General features: G+C 34.8%; 1 protein-coding gene across 1 annotated transcript in view; it reads left to right on the top strand.

The window, feature by feature from the left end:
- Nucleotides 1-20,402, top strand: part of LGR4 (leucine rich repeat containing G protein-coupled receptor 4) — a 91,260-nt gene extending 70,858 nt beyond the window's left edge. Inside the window, exons 5-18 of the mRNA XM_016147417.2 lie at nt 3,194-3,409; nt 4,278-4,349; nt 6,121-6,189; nt 7,073-7,144; nt 7,335-7,406; nt 7,744-7,812; nt 9,319-9,390; nt 10,479-10,544; nt 11,253-11,324; nt 12,987-13,058; nt 13,351-13,476; nt 14,328-14,443; nt 14,703-14,786; nt 17,218-20,402. Coding sequence (XP_016002903.2) covers nt 3,194-3,409; nt 4,278-4,349; nt 6,121-6,189; nt 7,073-7,144; nt 7,335-7,406; nt 7,744-7,812; nt 9,319-9,390; nt 10,479-10,544; nt 11,253-11,324; nt 12,987-13,058; nt 13,351-13,476; nt 14,328-14,443; nt 14,703-14,786; nt 17,218-18,494 — 2,455 coding nt within the window. The 3' untranslated portion in view covers nt 18,495-20,402. The remainder of the gene's footprint in view (nt 1-3,193; nt 3,410-4,277; nt 4,350-6,120; nt 6,190-7,072; nt 7,145-7,334; nt 7,407-7,743; nt 7,813-9,318; nt 9,391-10,478; nt 10,545-11,252; nt 11,325-12,986; nt 13,059-13,350; nt 13,477-14,327; nt 14,444-14,702; nt 14,787-17,217) is intronic.
- The last annotated feature ends 1,392 nt before the right edge of the window (nt 20,403-21,794 follow it).

Raw genomic sequence — 21,794 nt, 5'->3', positions numbered from 1 at the left:
TCAGTTACACAAGTGTTTATCGATAGCATAGATATTCATCAGTAAATATCTGCTTATAGAATTATTTGGTATTGTACTTGCATTTAAGGCAAAAAAAAAAGTATGCAGGTCTCATTAACAGGTAAAAAGGATTTTGAGAATAGAGAATAGATGCATGTTTTAAAGACGGATATTAAGAGAATTCACTTAATACACTGTTAACCTTTTAACAACTAAAATGCACTTAAATAATAGCTATATGGAGTTTAAATGATAGAATACGTTAACCAAGCCCACATCTTCTCCAACTTTGTGAGCTATCTGATGCCATTCATTACATCTCCTGAATGAATCAATTATAGTATTTTCTTTGTTAGGATTAATATTAATAATGTAGGCCATTGATACAAAGCCACAGCTCTAAGACAAATCTCTGTGAAACATTAATCTCAGTGTAAGTGCAATTCTTTATGGGCTTGCCACCAACACCCACATGTGAATTGAGGTATAAGGATTAATCATTTGAGTCACCACAAACCCTTCTCATTTTACTTCCTATTTAAGGGTTTCATTTTTCCACAGTTCTTCCTTTTGATCTCAACTTATGTGTGTGACTTTGCAATTTGGGGAAATTTTTAACACAGCAGAAATTGTGCCTTGGCGTTCTTTGTTATTATTTTGCCTAGAAGATCATTTCATTACTATCTTAGCCCAAAACTCACCTTGCTATAAGTTAAGGCTATTCCTTTGATGTTTTGTTATATGGCACAGAATTCTGCAGGAGCATAAATGATGCATGTAATACTGGACTTAGGTTAAAAAGGTACTGACAATTTATTATGGTATTTTACCACATTGCAATGAAACATTTCAGTGGGGATATCTGTGTGCATGTAGGGAGAACACTGCTCATTATTTTGTTGAATATGAATGCAGATTATCATCAGTATAATAACATAAGCAGTTTCAACTTTTAAACTGCTATAGCACTGAGAAACTAAGGAAGGGACTTCAGTTTGTATTTAAAACCCAAATCCGTTACCTGGCTGGCCCACAGGGGTCTGAATAATCTGGTCCCTGTTGGCCTCCGGGCCTGTGTCTCTCTGGATCCTCCACTCCCTTCCTCCTCTTTGCTAACCACTCTGACCTTCTGGGAGATGCTGGGACCACACCCAACTGGTTTCTGCTCCTGAATCTGCCCTCACTATTTCCTTTGCCTTTCACACTCCTGGCCCAGTTCCCTCTGCCATTCGCTCACTTGCTTTTGCTCCTTACAGCACCTTCTTAGAGATCTTTTTCCTGACTCGTGCAGTTTAAGTAGCTGCCCTCCCTTTCCACCCCTATTCATCTTCATCTCAGTACCATGTTTATGTACTTTGTAGCACTTTTAACACTCTTAATTTGTTTATCATATGGTATATCACCTCCACTAGAATGTCAGTCTTCTGAGGACAGGCCTCACCATTTTATCTTTTGTGCCTAACGAGATGATCCCCTTAAATGTGTCAAATGAATTGCAGATAAATTAGCTACAAGTAGAATTTAATTGCATTGACTATTACATTATATGGTTAATTGTATGATTATATGTTCAGTATCCCTAAGTGGAAGTTTCTTAAGGTTGTGAAGTGTGTGTGTGTGTGTGTGTGTGTGTGTGTGTGTGTGCACGCGCGCGCGCACATGTGTACATTTCTATCTCCTCACTAAAGTGAATCTAAGTAGCTTTGTAGCCAGGAATTTACCAGTCTGTTATACAAAGGATGCCTGTCTCTTCTCAGGTGTAGGTTCTAGAAAGCCCAAGGAATAAACAAGCCTAAAAATGTTTGTTTCTAAGTAGATTCTTAAGACAGCTGCTGAGTTTCCTGAGTTCTTCCATTTTCCATGCCCTATCAGTTATCTTGATTTTATCAAAAAGAAAGCTTCCATCAGATCCTCATCAGGGCCAAGGGCCTTTAACCCCAGCTAATTTGCCTGCGGGAAGGAGACTGCATGAGGGCTGGGGTGGTTAGCTGGAGCAAGAGCTCGTTACTTGCCTGGAGGGGAAAGGGACAATTATGGCAGAATCTGAAATTGGAGCAGTGTAAAGAAACAGGAGGCACAAAAAGAATTTCCTGAACTTGAAAGCTGTCAAACTCGATTTCTTTAAAAATATGCTGTCATTTTGACTTTTCCCTAGTTTGTTGTTGTTCCCCCCATCCCCCTTAATTTTCACCAAGAGGTCCAAGCCTGTCAGGTATGAATCTAAGTAGTGAAGATATATCAACAAGGGGTTTATGAGGAAAGTTATGATTTGCCTGATCCATACTGTCCCTTATCGTATTGATACCACATTTTATTTGTGTTGAAAAGCGATTATTCCAACAATTAGGCCTGGTTGGACCAGCAATAGCACTTAGGACTTAGTTTTTTAGATTTTCAGATGGAGACTTAATTTTAAGTATGAGTAATCCTATTGGTAATGTGTGCTTAATTCAAAAGTTGGAAAAACTGAAGAAACTTGAAAGCCACAATAACACCGATCAGGGTAGCTGTTCAGCTTTTTCTGTGGACAGTTTGTCCTGTTTTTAATAACTGAATTTTGACAAAATAATTTTTTTAAAAAGTACTTAGTGCTAAGAGAAGAGGTTGCTTTGCCAGTATATGTTACCTATATTTTTAACTTGGCTGGTGGTAATCATGATTGTTAAGAATTTATTGAAATGATTCGTTTCAATAAAAAAAGATTTTAAAAATATTTTCTTATTTTTCCCTTTTGGTGCCAAGTCAGAATAGCAATTAAAATTAATATCAAATATTAGTTATGATGTAAAATTGTAAGTAGTTTTATTTGCTTAACTTAGTGTTTTATATATTTTTTTATATTTTTGATAAATATATTCTGAAACAAATTCCAGCTTGAACTTTGTGAGGATTTTTTTTTCTTTTAACATTTTTCTGCTCTAAAATTGCTTTAAGCCAAAGATTCTTGAAGAATTCAGATTTAGATTTATTCCTTTTGTTTTGAAGCAAAGGAATGAACTGACTTCCATACACTGGTCTTAGAAAAGTTGTTAGATTTTACGAGAACTTCTAGTGAAATTAAAGACATTAGGATGCCTCAGCCCTGATTGTTTTTTAAACTCCTTTTTGTTTTGAAAACTCAGAGTTGTGTGAGTTGGATTGATTCATTCTGCTAGAACTTGTTCTTGAATGTGGTCATTTGTGTTTCTCTCAGGCGTTTAGATGCCAACCATATTACCTCAGTCCCCGAGGACAGTTTCGAGGGGCTTGCTCAGTTACGGCATCTGTGGCTGGATGACAACAGCCTGACGGAGGTGCCTGTGCACCCCCTCAGCAATCTGCCGACTCTGCAGGCGCTGACCTTGGCTCTGAACAAAATCTCCAGCATCCCTGACTTTGCATTTACCAACCTGTCAAGCCTGGTGGTTCTGTAAGCATCTACCTCTTTTATAATACCATATATTTGTGCTAATTTGGGGGCAAAAACAGGTTTCTTATGACAAATTATTATGAAAGTACCTCATTGATTACACTCCTGATGACTAGGGTTTGGGGGAGCTGGCTTTTTTTACAAAATTAAATGTGATGACTTTTAAAAATACAAAATAGGATAATTTAAAAAATTAGCATCTGATGATAGATAACTTGTGAATCTCTCTCAAATATATGGCCATTTATAATCATGAGAAGAAACTGGGTCATTCAGCAAATACTTGTGCAGCTTTTACTTGTGTATCAGCAATGTATTCAATGTTAAAAGAAGCAGAATCGTTTTGAGATGCACGCAGAAAAGTTTCAGTGATATTTTATGTTTTTACCAACTTATCTATTCAAACAGTATATGATTTAATGTGTTTTTAATTTTTGAAAACCTGGACATAATAAAATAGCATTTCTTTTAAAATCTGTTAACAATTCTCAATAGAAGCTCACTTGCCCCCCTCCAAGCCATTCCCCACCTGCCCATAGGAGAACTCACCAAAGTTTCACTTTATATGATTAAGAGCTCATCAAAACTTTTGACAAAAATGACTGAGGAATCTTAATGTGCATACCTTTTTTCTATTAGAGATATTTTTCTTTGTCATTGGTGTTCTGTCCAGGGAATCTGAGTCCATAAAGTAAATATGAATAGATAACTACCCAGTGCTCTTTGTTTTCTATCAGTCAAGTATTGAAATGTTTAGCTAAACCATTGCTTTAAGCCATACATACTAATTTAGATGCATAAAAACATTATAATAGTTGCTGTTGGGTGATGTAAAAGTCATTTTGACGCTTTTTTTTTTTTTCTCTAGGCATCTTCATAACAATAAAATTAAAAGCCTGGGGCGACACTGTTTTGATGGACTAGATAACCTGGAGACCTTGTAAGTTTTCCCATATTTTGGATGGTCACATTATGATGTAGATGGTGCAGTTTTGTATTTCATTGCAGAAAAAAAAAAAGAAAAAAAGAAAAAAGAATGTTCTTGAGTTCATTTCATTATTAACTTGCTTTAATACCTGACTAAATTTTGCCATCACATAACACAGTTATGAATACTAACCTAAGTTTATGGTTAAAAATGGTACACACAAGTTTGAACTTGAGATTACGTTCAAAAATACACATAAAAAGCAGCTCAGTTGGCCAAGCTGTATATGTTTCAAAACTTTGTTTTGTTAAAATGTATGATAGACAATTTTGAAACTTTGAACCTTATAAAATTAATTCCGGAGAAAGTTTTTTTTGTTGTTGTGGTTTGTTTTTTGTTTTCCATTTTCTCAGTTGCCTTGCTAATTGTTGACACTGGGTTTGAATACTGTCTCAGCTTTCATATGCTATGTGATGTTTTGGGTTTTTTAAAATTTTGTTTAGGATTGTTTAGTTGTGTCTACTAGTTAAAGTATTTGGGGATTCTGTCTGTTTCAATTATACATTGCACCACTCTGTGAACAAAAGACTTTGTTCAGCTGTATATAATGGAGAATAGGACCCTTAGTTTTGTTTTAATTTATATTAGATGACTGTATTCCAAGATTTATAGTATTTGCCATTGTGTAGTAAGTGATTCAGAGAATGTCCCAATTAGATGGGCAAGTGACAATTGATTGGAATGCTTAGGGTTTGTAATATTTTAACTGAATTTTCTGATTAACTGTTGGTTACTGAGAAGACTGAAAATCTAGTACTCTATTAATCTACTTTTTTGTCTAAAGAACTAAAGGATGGTTAACATCAATGGGTATTTGAAAGTTGAAGCTCTTGAAGAAGATGGTTCCAAATTCGGTTCTCCTTTTCTAAGTATGTAAATACCGGTGTAACAGGAGACTAACTACACGGGTCTCTGATCCTCGACCATGTATACTATTCCAATTATGTTAAAATTAAACCTCTTTTTCTTAGTTAACTTTTTACTTGCCACTTATCTTTCTATATAGTAAAGGAAAACAAAATAGATCTCCAAGGAGCTGAACATTTGATTTTGTTTTACTCTTCATTCTGAAAGCAACCATGCTAATCATAGGCAAACATGCTGGTTTGGTTAAAAAAATTAAAATTTAAACATACTCAGAATTAAGACTTGTTAGTACAGATCACTATGGCTTTTCTCTTCCCTAATGAATCTGTTTCAACAATTCGTAACATACCAGAGGCACAATAGTTCTGTGAACCCCCATCCTGATCCTTGTCCTTATTCCTACTATGTTGGGTCATCCTGCTGTTGGTAGGGCTGAGCCAGCTGCCCTGATGCCAGAATTTCAGGAAGCCACTCTAAACCCCAAATGGAAACATCTATTGCAGGCTATCACTTATAAATGGATATTCAATAAGTTCTGTTTTACAGTAAATTTCCTGAGAAATCCCATTCAGATGATTTGTTTATTTAATGCAATATGTTTCTGAGAACCTTTGAACTTTTAAAATTAACTTAAAAACATCGTAGAAGAATTATGTTTTTTTTCTATTCGGTATTCTAAGAAATGCTGTAAATTCAATTAAACTCCTACAGGGTTTTGCATGGTGATATGGTTGGTAAAGATTACCATTCAGAGGATGGGATTTAAAAAAAAATGCATTTGTACCAAAACATGTCATAAATTGTGACCACTCTTTAGTATTCTTACATACTGTACTCTTTTTTTTCTTTTTTTTAGGGACTTGAATTATAATAACTTGGGAGAATTTCCTCAGGCAATTAAAGCCCTTCCAAGCCTAAAAGAGCTGTGAGTATTGCTTTTCTCTTTATGCCTTAATATCCCTTGGACTCACCATTTAATGTTCCAACGATGAGATTTTCAGAACATCTTCATTCCATTACACACACTGTAAAACACATATACACAGACACACATGATCATATAGACTGGAAATATATTAGCTTGCATGGACAGCTCTGAGCATGGATTACTGTATAAGGCTAGATTCTGGTGAAACAAAAGCTGTGATGTATTGTTCGGTCTCTGCTGTGTAGGAACTAGTCTCGTGGGGGAGGCTGACCATGTAAGACAGACAGACAGAGTTTCTACGTAGAAGTAAGTGCTGAATGATAAGATGAATAAAACATTACAGAAAAAGTCTTCATTGAAGCTTTGTGTCATTAGACAAGGCATCCCTAAAGAGAAGGAATTTGACCGGATTTGAAAGCGTGGAAATATTTAAATAAATAAAAAGGATGGTGGAGCATTTTAGAAGCTGGGTTTGTCAAGGGCAAAGATAGGAATGTATATGGCATAACAGAGATTATGTATCATGAGTTGAAAGCTAAAACTCTAAGATGCATTGCTTAAAGACTAAATGCAAGAGATAGAGAGATTTTGGGGTTAGAACACCTGATTCTTATGGTCTAAAGTTCTTTGATGATGACGGTACAGTTAAGTAAATATGAAGCAACTGATAATAGGCTAAGCAGTGGGTTTAAAAAGAATTATCTATGTCCTGAAAAAGATAAGATAGAATTAAAAATTCAGTTTCCCCACATTTTTGAAGTTTTCATACAGTCGTTATCAGTTGTGTGTTATATAATACTGAACAATAGTAGGTAGTTGAGTTTTAGCTTGTTTCACAAGGGGATATGCATTTCAAAATAATTTTCTTCTATCTTTTTAGGTTATTTCACAGTAATTCTATTTCTGTTATTCCTGATGGAGCATTTGATGGTAATCCACTCTTAAGAACTATGTAAGTAGGTTTGAAATTTTCTTGTAATATATAATTATGTATAGCTATGTCAGTGTGATGCCAACCAAGCATCTGGATGATGAAAAAAAAAATCAGGCTTTTAGAAATAGGAATTTTTGAACATAGATTTAGTTTTGGAGTCCTTGAACTATGAAAACTGATTTTTTTTTTTTTTTGGATATTTTTACAGACATTTGTATGATAATCCTCTGTCTTTTGTGGGGAACTCAGCATTTCACAATTTATCTGATCTGCATTCCTTGTAAGTATTATACAAACTTTAAAACAAACCTCTATGTTTATATATTTACTTTAACGGAAAACTAGAATTTGTTATCATAGCTCCAGAAAACAACATTTTTTATATTCTTTTCCTTGGGTATAAGTCCAAAGGACAGTTCTGAAAATTTATGATAGCTTTTAGTTAGGTAAATACTTGACCAAATTATCACACCATCAGGTACATTCACGAGATGAAAGCAATTTTATTTTTAGGTTTAGTAGTATCGTAATTTTAAGCTATTTTAAAAATAAAATGCCTATAATATCTATGAAAATTTTTTATTTTAAATTACTTATTCTCTCCCAATTTCTTAAAGAGTCATTCGAGGTGCAAGCATGGTGCAGCAATTCCCCAATCTGACCGGAACTGTCCATCTGGAGAGTCTGTAAGTGTGGCTGGCCCTTTGAGGAAGAGTCATGTAAAGATAACACACTGGTCTGCTAGTAGGGTTCCAATGTTTTTGGTGATGATGAAGACGTTAGGCTGATTCTTACAAGCTCCCTTTGTGAATATCATTCATATAGAGAGATATATTGGGTTTGGGGTTAGTTGGTTCAGGTAGAGTACAACCTTGTATGTGGAGATAAGACCAGAAAATGTCACTTAAAATATAAGGCAGTAACCAAGTGCCAAATCAGAAGCAGTACTTTAGGAATTCAGAAGTTGTAGCAATCAATGTAGACCATCAGAGAATGCTTCATGGAGGAGGTGCAGTGTTTCAGTATTGAATACTGTCAGGTTTCCCAGAGCTGGGTCTTTTATTTAGAAAGGCAAGATTTAGTAAAATGGGAAATGCAGAAAATATACTTAAGAATGGCACACAGATAATCAAATATAGCTAGAATTGCATGTTTATTATGCAATGAGGAGTGGTATGGAGAAATTTGGAAAATTATTTGGGTGTAATTTTAAAATGGCAATCCTTGTACATTTGGTTAATGGCAAAGTTTCTCAGTTGGCGCTGTGTGAATGGGTTACACATGCATTCAAGATCTTGATGACCTTGGCCCTCGAGACAGCCAGGTGGGGCTTGAGGTGGCCAGGGTCTCCAGCCACAAGGAATCTTACCACATTATATCACATAAATGTTATGATTTCCATATGTGCCAAGATATAAGAAAAAAGAAGTTGGGAAATTGAGAATGATGGAGCAGGTGGTGTGACGAGAATAAGAAAGATGAGAGGGAGGAAGAGGAGGCCATGGGAATAATCTATTCGGATAAATGAGTACATTTAACCATGAGAATCCTTTGACTGCAGTCCATCACTGGAGTTCTTCCATGTGGCCTGTCTGAGATTCCTCCACCCCTTTCTGCATCATTTTACCTTTGATCTGTATAGTAGCAGGAAAGATCAAGAGAGAGGGTCAGATGCTGGAGACAGTACAGAGAGGAATACAGACCAGGGCTTGGTGATGGACTGCAGATGGGAACAGAGAAAGGGAGGGGTGTAAGAGAAAATTTGAGAACAGTGAGTCAGGTTAATTGATAGAAAAGACAGAAACAAGGTGTGGGGCAGGATGCCAAATTGGTTTCAAATGTTTTGGGTGAGAGGGTTGTTGACAGAGCTTGCAGGTGATTGTGGTCCGGCTGTGACTATGGGTTAGTGTTTTTCTATTGGTTCATGTGATAAATCAAGCTTTTTGTCTGGACAGTAGTAACATCTAGTTTCACAAGTTTTTCTGCATTACTATGAAAATGATACCAGTATTGAAGGTTAATTCATCTTCCCACATGCCTATTTTTAGGAAGTCATTAGCCAGTGGGATACATAGACTCTAAGCCATAAGCAAACATGTGAGCATTTATTTTTCTGGTTGAGAATTGAGAATAACATTTTGTTTACCATCTCAACTTGAATCATTTCTTAGATGAATGATGTTTTTCCACAGGACCTTGACAGGTACAAAGATAAGCAGTATATCCAGTAATATGTGTCAAGAACAAAAGATGCTTAGGACTTTGTAAGTTGGATTTTTCTTCCCTTCGCATACCTCTTTCTTTTATGTACTTCACATATGTTAAGTTTTATTTTTAATGAACTATTTTCATTGGGTGATTTTAAAGTATAATTATTTCTGATTCGTTTTCTTTGTGGAAATGAGTGACTGTTTCAATAGCCCCAGGCAGGTAATGTGCATTAAAAATTGGTTTTAGAGTTGTGTATACATCGTACATCTTGTGACTTTACTTTGAACAGGGTAAAACCAAGCTAGATTCTCCTTTGATTTTTTTTCCCCCTTATCCTGACTTCTCGTCCTTATTCTAGTTTCCTCAGGGGTATTAACTCTCCATATTGTGCTCTTTCATCCATAACCTAAGCAGAGTCCAAATCTTTCTTGGATCAGGAATCAACAAAGCATGGAGCTTTCCGAAAACGTTAAGCTAACCAAGAAATTAAAAGTAAATAAATGATGTAAAAATGTCACAAGAGCAAATAATTAAGTTACTAAGTTGTTAATAAGTGTTCAATGGAAAGAGATGGTAACAAAATAAGTAACTGATTGATTAAGCAAGTAATTAAAATGGTGTTATGAAGTATCAACAAAGTGATGACCACTGAGAATAAACTGCCATGGGATTAATTGAGATTTAAGTGGTCCCAATATTTAATATAAATGTTTCTTAAAAGCGAGTACACATACCACTACTCTTACAGCTTTGTAGTTAAATAACAACATAGAAATTACCTATGCTATAAACAATGTTATAAAAATATAAATTAAAAAATCCATAACTGTCACTTAAACATAATTTTTATATTTTCTGTATTATATTTTTATATATTTAATTTCATATACTTATATTTGAAAATATATTTTATATTGTCTATATCCAACATTATGGACTTGAAGTGTACAAATCTTAAGCTTGTAATATCACTGAGGTGCTCTAGAAGCTTATAAGTTTTAGAAAAAAATAGTTTCTTTTCTTGTTCGGCCATATCTCTTTATTATAGATCTTAGCACTGCTTTCAGTGCTTCGGAGTACAGCTCTTTGAATAGATTTTTCAAATAACACGACATAATTTGTTAATTTTTATTGTTTTAAGGGACCTGTCTTACAACAATATTAAAGACCTTCCAAGCTTTAATGGTTGCCATGCTCTGGAAGAAATGTAAGTTGTTCTTTGACTTACGCTTTTTGCTGTGATGTCTTATTAATTCATTGAGCATGGTTTTAATATTAAGAAATTAGAGATTCATGTATTTAGCTGTTCCTATGAATAAATGTCCCATTGTATCAAGTGTGTTCATACAAGCAGCATTTATTAGGCACCTACTTATCAGGCAATTCTCTGAAACACCGTGGGGGGAAGGCAGTGTACACACACACGAAAAAAGAAAAAACGCAAACAAAAACTCGACCTGGCTGTTGAGGGAAACCAGATAGGGGTATCTACTGTGTACATATGTAGGACAGCTCTTATGGAGGTTGCTGGGAGGTGGGGAGAATGAGGCATTGCCTCCGATCCCCTCCTTCTTCTAACTTTCTTTCTCTAGTACTTGGTATGGTTGTGTTGTCTTGGATCCTTTCTTACTGTGTTGTCTTCCTGCTCTTTTTCCTGAGTGGGGTTGATAAAGAATTTAGATAATATATGCATTAATTTGGCATAGAATATCAATTAGAATAACCATTTCATCTTACAGATGAGGAAATAGTAATTTCCTTTAGGTTCAACAAGATCAATCAGTATTACTTATGAATAAGTATTTAAACTTAGAAAACATTTAAGAAATGTTCTTTTTCAAAAAAGAAAATAATTTTTCTCTTTTACTCCTCTCTTTCCTTTCCCTTTTTTTTTTTTTTTTTTTTTTTTTTTAAGTTCTTTACAACGCAATCAGATCCACCAAATAAAAGAAGGTACTTTTCAAGGCCTGATATCCCTAAGGATTCTGTAAGTTTCTCTATGATTATTAGAGAATAATTTTAAAGTAAAATTTTTGTCAAGTTATAAATTAAATATATCAGCACAATTCCCATTTTAATAGATATACTTAAAGATATGATTTATTATGTGTAAATATTGTTGTTCAAACTTTAGCATATGGTACTTTACAAATAATCTTTCAGTATTTTTTAACTTAGCTAATATCTGATATTGTACATTCATGAGTAAAAAAGTATAATGTGTATAACCTGAGAGATGCAGCTTGTTTGTTTTCAAGTAGTATATGAGGTAAGAGAATCCATAAGGGTAGGGGTAGGCCAAGTATAGTTGTGGGCCAGATCCAGCCTGCCTCCTTTTTTTGTAAATTAAGTTTTATTAGAACACAGCCATATCCTTTTGGTTTGAGTGTTGTCTAAAGTCGGTTTCATCATACTGGCAGAGTTGAAGGCTTGTAGTAGAGAGGCCATGTGACCCCCAGAGATGAAAAATATTTACTATCTGGCTTTCTACAGAAAAAGTTTTTGACCCCTGTACTGGGATATCCATTGTAACAGATATAGCTAATATGCAGCAGAAGCATCCATTTAAAAAATTATTTGTATCTGAGTGTATATTAATGCCAAGTACTCTATTTAGCACTTGGGAGTATAGAGGTGACTAAGACAAACTTTGTCATTGCCTTCCTAGAACTTGAGTGCAGAAAACATAATTCACTAAAATAGTGAACAGTTTTAAAATATGAACAAATTTGAAAAACGGACAGTGAAATGAAGTTACATATATTGACTCCTGTTTTTCTGTAGATCCTCATTAAGAAATGAAAGACACATTCTATTAGAAAACATTTTATTGGTGGTTGGGTCACTGGGTTTTTCCTTGTTGCTGACAGGCTTACTGTGGATTTGGGCACTGGTGAGGAAGGACTAGCTCCCAGCTGCCATTACTTCTAGACCACCAGTAAGCGACAACAATGAAAAGCTGGCCTTTTCATGATTTGGAATCAAGTTTACCGAGTTTTCCTGTTATCCAGGAGATGTGTCATAGAATAAATTTATCCAATCTCTAAATTTCCATTAATGCTCAATTTAAGTGTGGTTGCAGATTATCCGTTTAATTCTATAATATGAGAATTCCTCAGGGTGTGTTCCTGAATACAGTATGGCTCAGGTATTGATATGATTTTTTTCCTGCTTGGGAAAAAAAATGATATCTGAAGCTCTTCTGGAATGTTCTTGTTTGCATATTGATTATTTGTCTTCCCTCAAGGCCTTATCACTAACCTTTGAGAAGGCAAATACTATGAACCCTGTTTTTATTTTCAGCTTTGTTAGGAGCCAGGCTTTTCCTCACCTAATTAATAGTTCCAAAGGTTATATATCATTTATATTTTTGAACTGGTACCATAATGATAAGGTAGAGAAAATTCACAACTGTTTTGAAACAGACGCCAAGTGGAATTACCGCTGCATGGAACACATTCCAAGAAATAGATTTTTGTGAAGGAGAGACATTCAACATAAACATAAAAATGTCAGACAAGATTAAAGAACTTTGTTATCTTATCAAGGACAATGTGACAACTTCATACTCTAAACTCTAAAGTATAGTTGAAGTAACTGCAATTTGAGTTTATTTGAAACGGTTAACATGGTATTCTTATAATTGCAGAGATCTGAGTAGAAACCTGATCCATGAGATTCACGACAGAGCTTTTGCCAAGCTTGGGTCAATAACCAACCTGTAAGTTGACAACTTTAAGCAGCAGTATCAGGAAAGTAATGAACAGTCTATAAAAACTTGTGTTTTAGTATTGACCTGGCAAATTATTTTTCTGTTTATCTGTTTCCTGTATAAATGCTAAGCTGCACTGATATAGTACCAACTACTAAGATGACAAGATGAATGCTAGATCTGTTACTTTAGCATACTTAAGTTTCTTGGAGCTCTGCTATTTATGACGTTAACACATGTAAAGATTGTTTAATGTGAGTTGTGTCTTAGGAGTTAATTTAAAGTCTCATTTACATTTTAGAGATGTAAGTTTTAATGAATTAACTTCATTTCCTACGGAAGGCCTGAATGGGCTAAATCAACTGAAACTTGTGGGCAACTTCCAGCTGAAAGAAGCCTTAGCAGCAAAAGACTTTGTTAATCTCAGGTGTGTTTTTTGCTTCTTTTTCTTTTTCTTTTTCTTTTTTTTTTTTTTTGAAGTTCTGGTAGGCCCCAAAATTATAGAGTGTGCCAGTTTTTTTGCCGTGGTTTCTAGATTTTTCTGGGAGGCTATAATTTAAGGGTATTTTCTACCTCAGTCCTCGGATTAGGTAAAAAAAAAATAGAACGTGAGCATTTATTCCGTAGTTTTTGAGAACACGAATATGAGCCCTTGATGTTGTGAAAGAGATAATGTACTCATCAGAGTGGTCTTTTTATTCAGTGGATTTGTCATTAGCAACAAGATGGCAGAAACCATATAGATGTGAACCTACAGAAAATTGAACAATGCTATAATATCGTAAGAGTGGGGACCTCATTAGATGTAGTGGAGAGGGCTTTGGAATATTATTGTGGGAGAAGAGATATCTTTTCACTATACTATGTGAACAAAGAAAGTTTATTTAATGGTGTAAAGTCACAAATGACTTGAGACATTAATTTTAAATGAAATTACCAATTTTATGTGATAAATTGAGTGTGGTTAATTCATTTATAAAAGGAGCCTGATAAGATTTTACTTTAAATTGTAATATTGCTATTAAAATTTACTGTGGTGCAAGTCCTATTCTTTAAAAGTGTATCTTATATAAATACAGAAACCCATGGTGTCATCCGATACCAGAGTTTTTTTCACAGATGAGGAAACTGAGGCCCAGAGAGGAGAATGACTAACTTAAAGCTATGACAGTCAGATTTTTTTAGGCTGGAGCTTTCAAAGGAATTAAAATATTTTTTCAACACAAAAGCATGTCTGTGAAGTTGCTATTCAATGAAGAATGTATAATTTTTTTCCAGGTCTTTATCTGTACCATATGCTTATCAGTGCTGTGCATTTTGGGGTTGTGACTCTTATACACATTCAAACTCAGAAGATAAGAGCCTTCAAGACCATAATGTGGCAAAGGATAAAGGTAAGTGCATATACTTTTTGAAATAGAACACTCTTTATGGCATTAATCAGAGTCTCTGTTATTATAATCAGTTTGTGAAGGGTCAGTATGAAATCTCTGAGAAAGTGGCATTTACTGTGTTGTTGCCATCTTTAATGTGTTATCAAGCCTCATACAAGCTGAACTTACATCATGTACTAGAAAGAAAATTATAGGAAAAACTCTGGTTTTTTTTGAATTGCAGGAAGCTTGAATTAAACAGTTTGTGTTTTATATTCAGGTCCTGCTGATACAGCAGGTGTCACTGGCAGTGCTGAAAATGAAGAACACAGTCAAATAATTATCCACTGTACACCCTCAACAGGTATGCTCAATGCATTTTGCTGTACTTTCTTGCTTTAAATGAACATTTGGCAACTATAGCTAAAACTTCTGGAAATAGATGTAATTTCTATAATAAGATTGGGCTTAGATGATCTCATAAGGCTTTGGGACCCGAAATGTGGTCTGTGTACAAGAAGCTTAGGCATCTCTTGTAGAATCTCTGGTCCAGACCCACTGAATGAGAATCTTTGTGTTCACGTGCTCCCCAGATGAGGGTTATGCACATTAAAGATTGAGATGCACTTTCTAAATGATCCTTTAACTCTAACTACTGTTCTACAAGGATTTTGTGTTATCCTTTTTTTTTTTTTTTTTTTTTTTTTTTTAATGCGACCTTTCCTTTCGTTTCTGTTGTATTCATTGAAGTTAGTAGACTTGGGAAAGTTACTAAACTGACTTTTGGGACTTGTAATAATGTATTCTGCCTAATCTCGCAGAAAAGATGAATTTAGAATTTCACCGTTAAAGAAAAAGATAGTTGGCTAAATTGTGTGCTATGAAGTAGATTCCTTTTTTAGTATATTGACATAGGATGATCTAGACATTATTTTCTAATTCAGAATCATATATATTATGATTCTTAAATGATTACTGCTGAATTGTGAGGTACCTGAGGGGCTGTGTATATATGCTTTTAATACCTAACACAGTACCTTGTGTAGAAAAGAAGCTTAAAGCAACTATATGAGTGAATGGGATTAGTGAGAATCATTTATGTTTATGCAATTTATTTTATCTAGTTTCTATATTAATCATCAGAAGTCAAGGAGTGCATCTCATGCACTTGCCCCCCTGGGGTTCTTGTTTTGGATAATGTGCATAAGGAACTGACAACCCAGTGAGAAAGGAGCAGCTTTATTAAAGGGGTGACTAGACCTGAATATGCAGAGATTCTATTTCCTCCCCACTGAATTTAAACCTTGGGGTCAAACAGGAGGAAAGTTGACCTGAGCTCATCTCCCCAGGCTGTAGTATGGAGGAACTGCAGGCCTGCCTCCCCCACTTGGTAGTAATAACACGGAGACATCTATGTGCCTGCTAACTGAGAAGCAGGAAGTGGAGGAAAGCAGGATCCTTCTGGAGGAGGCAGCTGGTATCCAAAGACAGATTGGGTGGATCTGCTTCCCAGTCTTTTAAGAGAAAGTAACTCCTCCCACTACTCAAACACTTCCCAGAATTTTCCCAGATCAGTTGAGCTATTCTTTGAAGAAGGATGCATTAGGATACAGAGACGAAGGTGAAAGATTCCTCTTAACACTTCCCTGAGAGGGAAATTTTAAAAATTGACTAATTAGAAACAATTTTAAAAAGTTTCTTGCGTTACGTGGAAGTTAGATATAAATGGTACAGTACTGGCTTGTTAGGTCTGTGACTGTCTCAATGATTGAAATGCTTTATGGGATATATTATATTTCATGACCCTTCAGAAAGATAAATCAACATGTCTCATAGGCAGTTTTGACACATAGTTTTCTTATGCTTTATAGACAAAATTTTGTTTTTATTTACTAATTTTTAAGTAAAACAGTTGTCATTTGTGACATAACTAGCATGTCAAAATTAGTTACTGGTTCATACAATTCAGCAGCTAAATTAATTCTTGCAATCCTGGTTTAAGCTATGCAGAGTTGGCTGGATATAGCTTTGTATGAATAGTTAATATCAGTGTGGTTTAACCCTCCCTATACTATCTTACTGAATAACCTTCGTCAGGTCAGTCAAACACTTTGAAATCTCAGTTTCAATGGATGATAAATGGGATAATTCCACTTAACTTGCTTCATCAGATTACCTATTAAAGCCATAAGAAATGTGTAAAAAATATATGTATACATACATACACATGTATAATTATTATAAAGTATACTAGTATTAGGAAGGAAGAAGAAAAGGATGACCTCAAGTTAAGTCCAACTATGTGCCAGGAGCCTGCTTAGGGACCTTATGTATGTAATTTTACGTAAGCTACACAATTGTATTAACAGGCATTATTATCCACAAGTGAGAAAACGAAATTTATAAAGGTTTATATTGCTTTCTCAAGAAAAAGAATAACAAGTTATGAACCCTAATCAAGCCTAGTTTTTCAGATTCTAAAACCTTAGTATATCAAGTACCTTTCATGTGCTAGACACTGTGCTATGTATATTAACTTAGCTATAAGAAAAAGTGAAAATTTTATTTTAAATATCACTATATGGATTAAAAAAAAATTAAAGTCGTTTTTAAAATAGCCTAGTCCAGTGACTAAAATATCTAAGAAACAGTAATCTTTTCAACTTGGTTCAATTCAGTTTGGTAGCAGATTTAATTATCCTAGATTAACTATCTTTAGTTCCTCTCTTAAACCATATCTTATGGAGTATGACATTTTCTAAATTGTTTTTTTATTTCTCCGTTTTTCATTTTAGGTGCTTTTAAGCCCTGTGAATATTTACTGGGAAGTTGGATGATCCGTCTTACTGTGTGGTTCATTTTCTTGGTTGCATTGTTTTTCAACCTGCTTGTCATTTTAACAACATTTGCCTCGTGTACATCACTGCCTTCCTCCAAATTGTTCATAGGCCTGATTTCTGTGTCTAACTTATTCATGGGAGCCTATACCGGCATCTTAACTTTTCTGGATGCTGTGTCCTGGGGCAGATTTGCTGAATTTGGCATTTGGTGGGAGATTGGCAGTGGCTGCAAAATAGCTGGGTTTCTTGCCGTTTTCTCCTCAGAAAGTGCCATATTTTTATTAATGTTAGCAGCTATCGAAAGAAGCTTAGCTGCAAAAGAGATCATGAAAAATGGGAAAAGCAATCATCTCAAACAGTTCCGAGTTGCTGCCCTTTTTGCTTTTGTGGGTGCTGCAGTGGCAGGCTGTTTCCCACTTTTCCATGGAGGGGAATACTCTGCATCCCCCCTGTGCTTGCCGTTTCCCACAGGAGAATCGCCATCGCTAGGCTTTACCGTAACCTTAGTGCTGTTGAACTCACTAGCATTTTTATTAATGGCCATTATCTACACTAAACTTTACTGCAACTTGGAAAAAGAAGACCTTTCGGAGAACTCACATTCTGGCATGATTAAGCATGTTGCTTGGCTCATCTTCACCAACTGCATCTTTTTCTGCCCTGTTGCATTTTTCTCATTTGCGCCTTTGATCACGGCCATCTCCATCAGCCCTGAAATAATGAAGTCTGTTACTCTGATATTTTTCCCATTGCCTGCTTGCCTGAATCCAGTCCTGTATGTTTTCTTCAACCCAAAGTTTAAAGAAGATTGGAAGTTACTGAAGCGCCATATTACCAAGAAAAGTGGATCGGTTTCAGTTTCCGTCAGTAGCCAAGCTGGTTGTGTGGAACAGGATTTCTACTATGACTGTGGCATGTACTCACATTTGCAGGGTAACCTGACTGTGTGTGACTGTTGCGAATCATTTCTTTTGACAAAGCCAGTGTCATGCAAACACTTAATAAAATCACACAGCTGTCCTGCGTTGGCAGTGGGTTCTTGCCAAAGACCAGATGGCTATTGGTCCGACTGTGGCACACAGTCGGCCCATTCTGATTATGCAGATGAAGAAGATTCCTTTGTCTCAGACAGTTCTGACCAGGTGCAGGCGTGTGGACGAGCCTGCTTCTATCAGAGTCGAGGATTCCCTTTGGTGCGCTATGCTTACAATCTACCAAGAGTTAAAGACTGAATTAATGTGTTTGAGACTGTTTCCCCATCATCCAAAATCACAGTGTTTATAGAGTGAACTCTACTCTGATCTTTCATCTTGGAAGCACTTCTGTGACCACTGTCCAGTGTCCCTTAGAAGGAGGAGAAGGTGGCAGTTTACTTCTTAAACCAGACATTGTCAAAGAACAAGTGCCTAAACTATCGATTGGTGAAAACTACAGTGTCCAAGCAATGTGTGGTCTATTTGGAACAAATTTGTAACTTGAAAAGATTTCATGTATATCATAACATTATAACATTAGGTTTTTCTGATCCATAAGCAAAATTTTACCTATTTCTGAATTAAGCGCAAGATAAAGAACAGCTGTTAATATTTTTTTAAGACTTTTAAAATGTGATTTTATACAACTGAAGAAAAAGTCTTGCTAATTTTACCTAATGTCTGATCATTAATCTCAGGACAACTTACTGCAGGGCCAAAAAAGGGATCATCTCCCAATTAGGACTGTGAGAGTATATGTAGGCATTACCTTTTTGCGTTTTCTGTTTCCATCTTTGACACAATAGAATCACAAATTTGTTGAAGTCATTTATAAATCTTAAACCTGAAGTTGTTTTAAAAACAATATTAACAACTGTTAGATTTTAATAGAGTAACCGAACTTTTGTTTTCAGTCATTTTACATTGCTTTGGTGCAACTGCAGTCATTTTTTTCCTCAGTGTTTTGTGATCACACTACTAGGGGAAAGTAAAGGGCTAATTGCATTGTGGGTTTAGTAGATTTGGCTAAACTATTAATATGGGATTTTAATAGTATCTGAGGGATTCAATGGCTCCGTGTAATATTCCCATTAATAAATGCTTCCTAATATCATTGGCTCTACCGGTATGTTCCAATTTTGTTGGTATATTATCTACTTATAGTTTGAATTATCCAGAGAGTAAATTGTGGTAAATAATTACATTTAATTGAAAGAAATTGGGAGTGATTATGACACAAAGCACTTACATTTATTTCTTAGCTGGATTCTCTTGAACTTGTGCTATTATATGGAAGTTTTCATACATTTTCCCTTTACTGTAACTTACAAAAGAGCCTGTGAACAGTTCAGATATTGTGTTCTTGTGAGACAAATGTGTCATTAAAAAAAAAAGAAAGAAAAATAAAGCTTAGGCCTATGTCTTTAAAAATTAAAAATTTTACTTGATCCTTATCTACAGACTTTTGACATGGCACTATGTGGAGTCTTAAAAGTTATAAATGTTCAGTATGTTTTTTGAACAATATGCTAAATCAATAGCAAACCCACTGCCGTATTAGTTATTCAGGATATACTAAAAAACATTAAACTAGATTGCAGTTTAACAATTAAACTGTATATACTGTGCATATAATGAATTTTTATCTTATGTAAATTATTTTTAGAACACAAGTTGGGAAATGTGGCTTCTGTTCATTTTTGTTTAATTAAAGCTACCTCCTAAACTATAGTGGCTGCCAGTAGCAGAATGTTAAATTGTGGTTTATATACTTTTTTTTTTTTTGCATTGTAAATAGTCTTGGTTGTACATTGTCAGTGTAATAAAAACAGAATCTTTGTATATCAAAATCATGTAGTTTGTATAAAATGTAGGAGGGATTTATTTACAGTGTGTTGTAATTTTGTAAGGCCAACTATTCACAAGTTTTTAAAATTGCTATCATGTTTGTATATTTACACATTGATAAATATTAAATCATTACTTGGTAAAAATATACTAGCTAAAAGTTTTTCTTCAAAAATTGTTACTGAAAACTTTTCATTGCATTCATTTAAAAAATAGAATAGCAGATACATAAAATATGCACTAAACTATGCTATATGTACAGCTGGAAGTACAAAATTGTATGCATTGTTTTGAATTATTAAAGTTTCTAGAAAGCAATCTGTTTTGCCTTAATATATAACTGGTACAATAATGAATTCGCCTAGTGTTAAAGCAGGTAAATTAAAGTGAAACATTTTTTAAATAAAGAGTATTAGAAGAAATGATAGAAGAACACTGCTGAAATTTAGATTTTATTCTGTCAAGTGGATCATGCTTACAGAAAACAAATTGTACAATTTAAGAGAATACTATCAATTAGATCTTTAACAGCAAATGATTAAAAAACCTGCATGATACTAAGTGTAGTCAGTTGTCTAAATTCTTAGACATAACTCAATATTCATAATCAAGTCCTTTTCTAGATGAGAAGACAGAGGGCTAAATGAAATTTAAGTAAACACCTGAGTTATACAGCACATTAAACCCAACCAGCACCCATTTCCTCTTAATTTGAGACAGTTTTTTGTTTGTTTTTGTTCATTTTAAACTTGAGTATAGGTTTGGAATTCCTATAACAAAAAGTAGGATCGTATACTTACCCCTCCTCCCATCCTCTCAGTCTTCACTCCTTAACCCCCAGTATCCATCACCCACCAAACTTTAGCAATTATCAACTGCACATGCTAAATAGTTTCATCTTCATCTCATTCACTAACCCTTTCTAATCCCTCTGCCCTTTAGATTATTTTGAAGCAAATCTAAAATATATTGTTTCATCTGTAAATGTTTAAATATGTTCAGGGGTAAATTGTTTTAAGTTGTATAATGCCACAGGGCTAACTGGTAATGACATTATTTTTATAAAAGATTTTTAAGTAAAATCGCCCTGCACTTATACATGGTTACAAAGCCAGCAAATATAAATTAAATATACCATGAAAATGAACATAAACAAGTAGTAAGAAGTGAAGTTACTAAGTCAATACCCTATAACTTAAGGGGAGAAGCCCTCTTTTGAACTATTTATACATTTATATATAAATCTACCAAATTTGATTATGGCTTGTCAGTCTCAGTAATGAAAAGGCACTGTAATAGGAGACCACTGGACCAGATAATGTTCCAACACCAGCACCTTGCAACTCTTTGCCTCATAGCTCCAGTGTTGCGATGGCATAATGCCATAGTTGGTCATGAAGATTCTGAAGAATCAAGAGCATGATTTGCTTAGTAAAACATTTTAAGGAGGCAGAGGTACATGTTTTAGATTCCCATGCCAAGAGCTTAAGGCATAAAAGTTTTGGAGTTTAAGTGACATAACTTATATCTACCATTTTCTGTGTCAGGTCCTATGCTAGAAACTGAAGATTAATGTGATAATTTGGGAGGTGGATTATTTCCCTGTTTGCCAGACGGATAAGTTAGGACTTGGAAATGCCAAACAGCTTGTTCGAGGAAACCTAATGGGTAAGAGGAAACCACTGATTAAAACGCTGGTCCCTTTCATAC

The sequence above is a fragment of the Rousettus aegyptiacus genome, unplaced genomic scaffold (assembly GCF_014176215.1).
Source record: "Rousettus aegyptiacus isolate mRouAeg1 unplaced genomic scaffold, mRouAeg1.p scaffold_m13_p_5, whole genome shotgun sequence".
NCBI lineage: Eukaryota > Metazoa > Chordata > Mammalia > Chiroptera > Pteropodidae > Rousettus > Rousettus aegyptiacus.
Note: the sequence above shows the minus strand (reverse complement) of the source record. Positions and strands in the feature narration are given on the sequence as shown.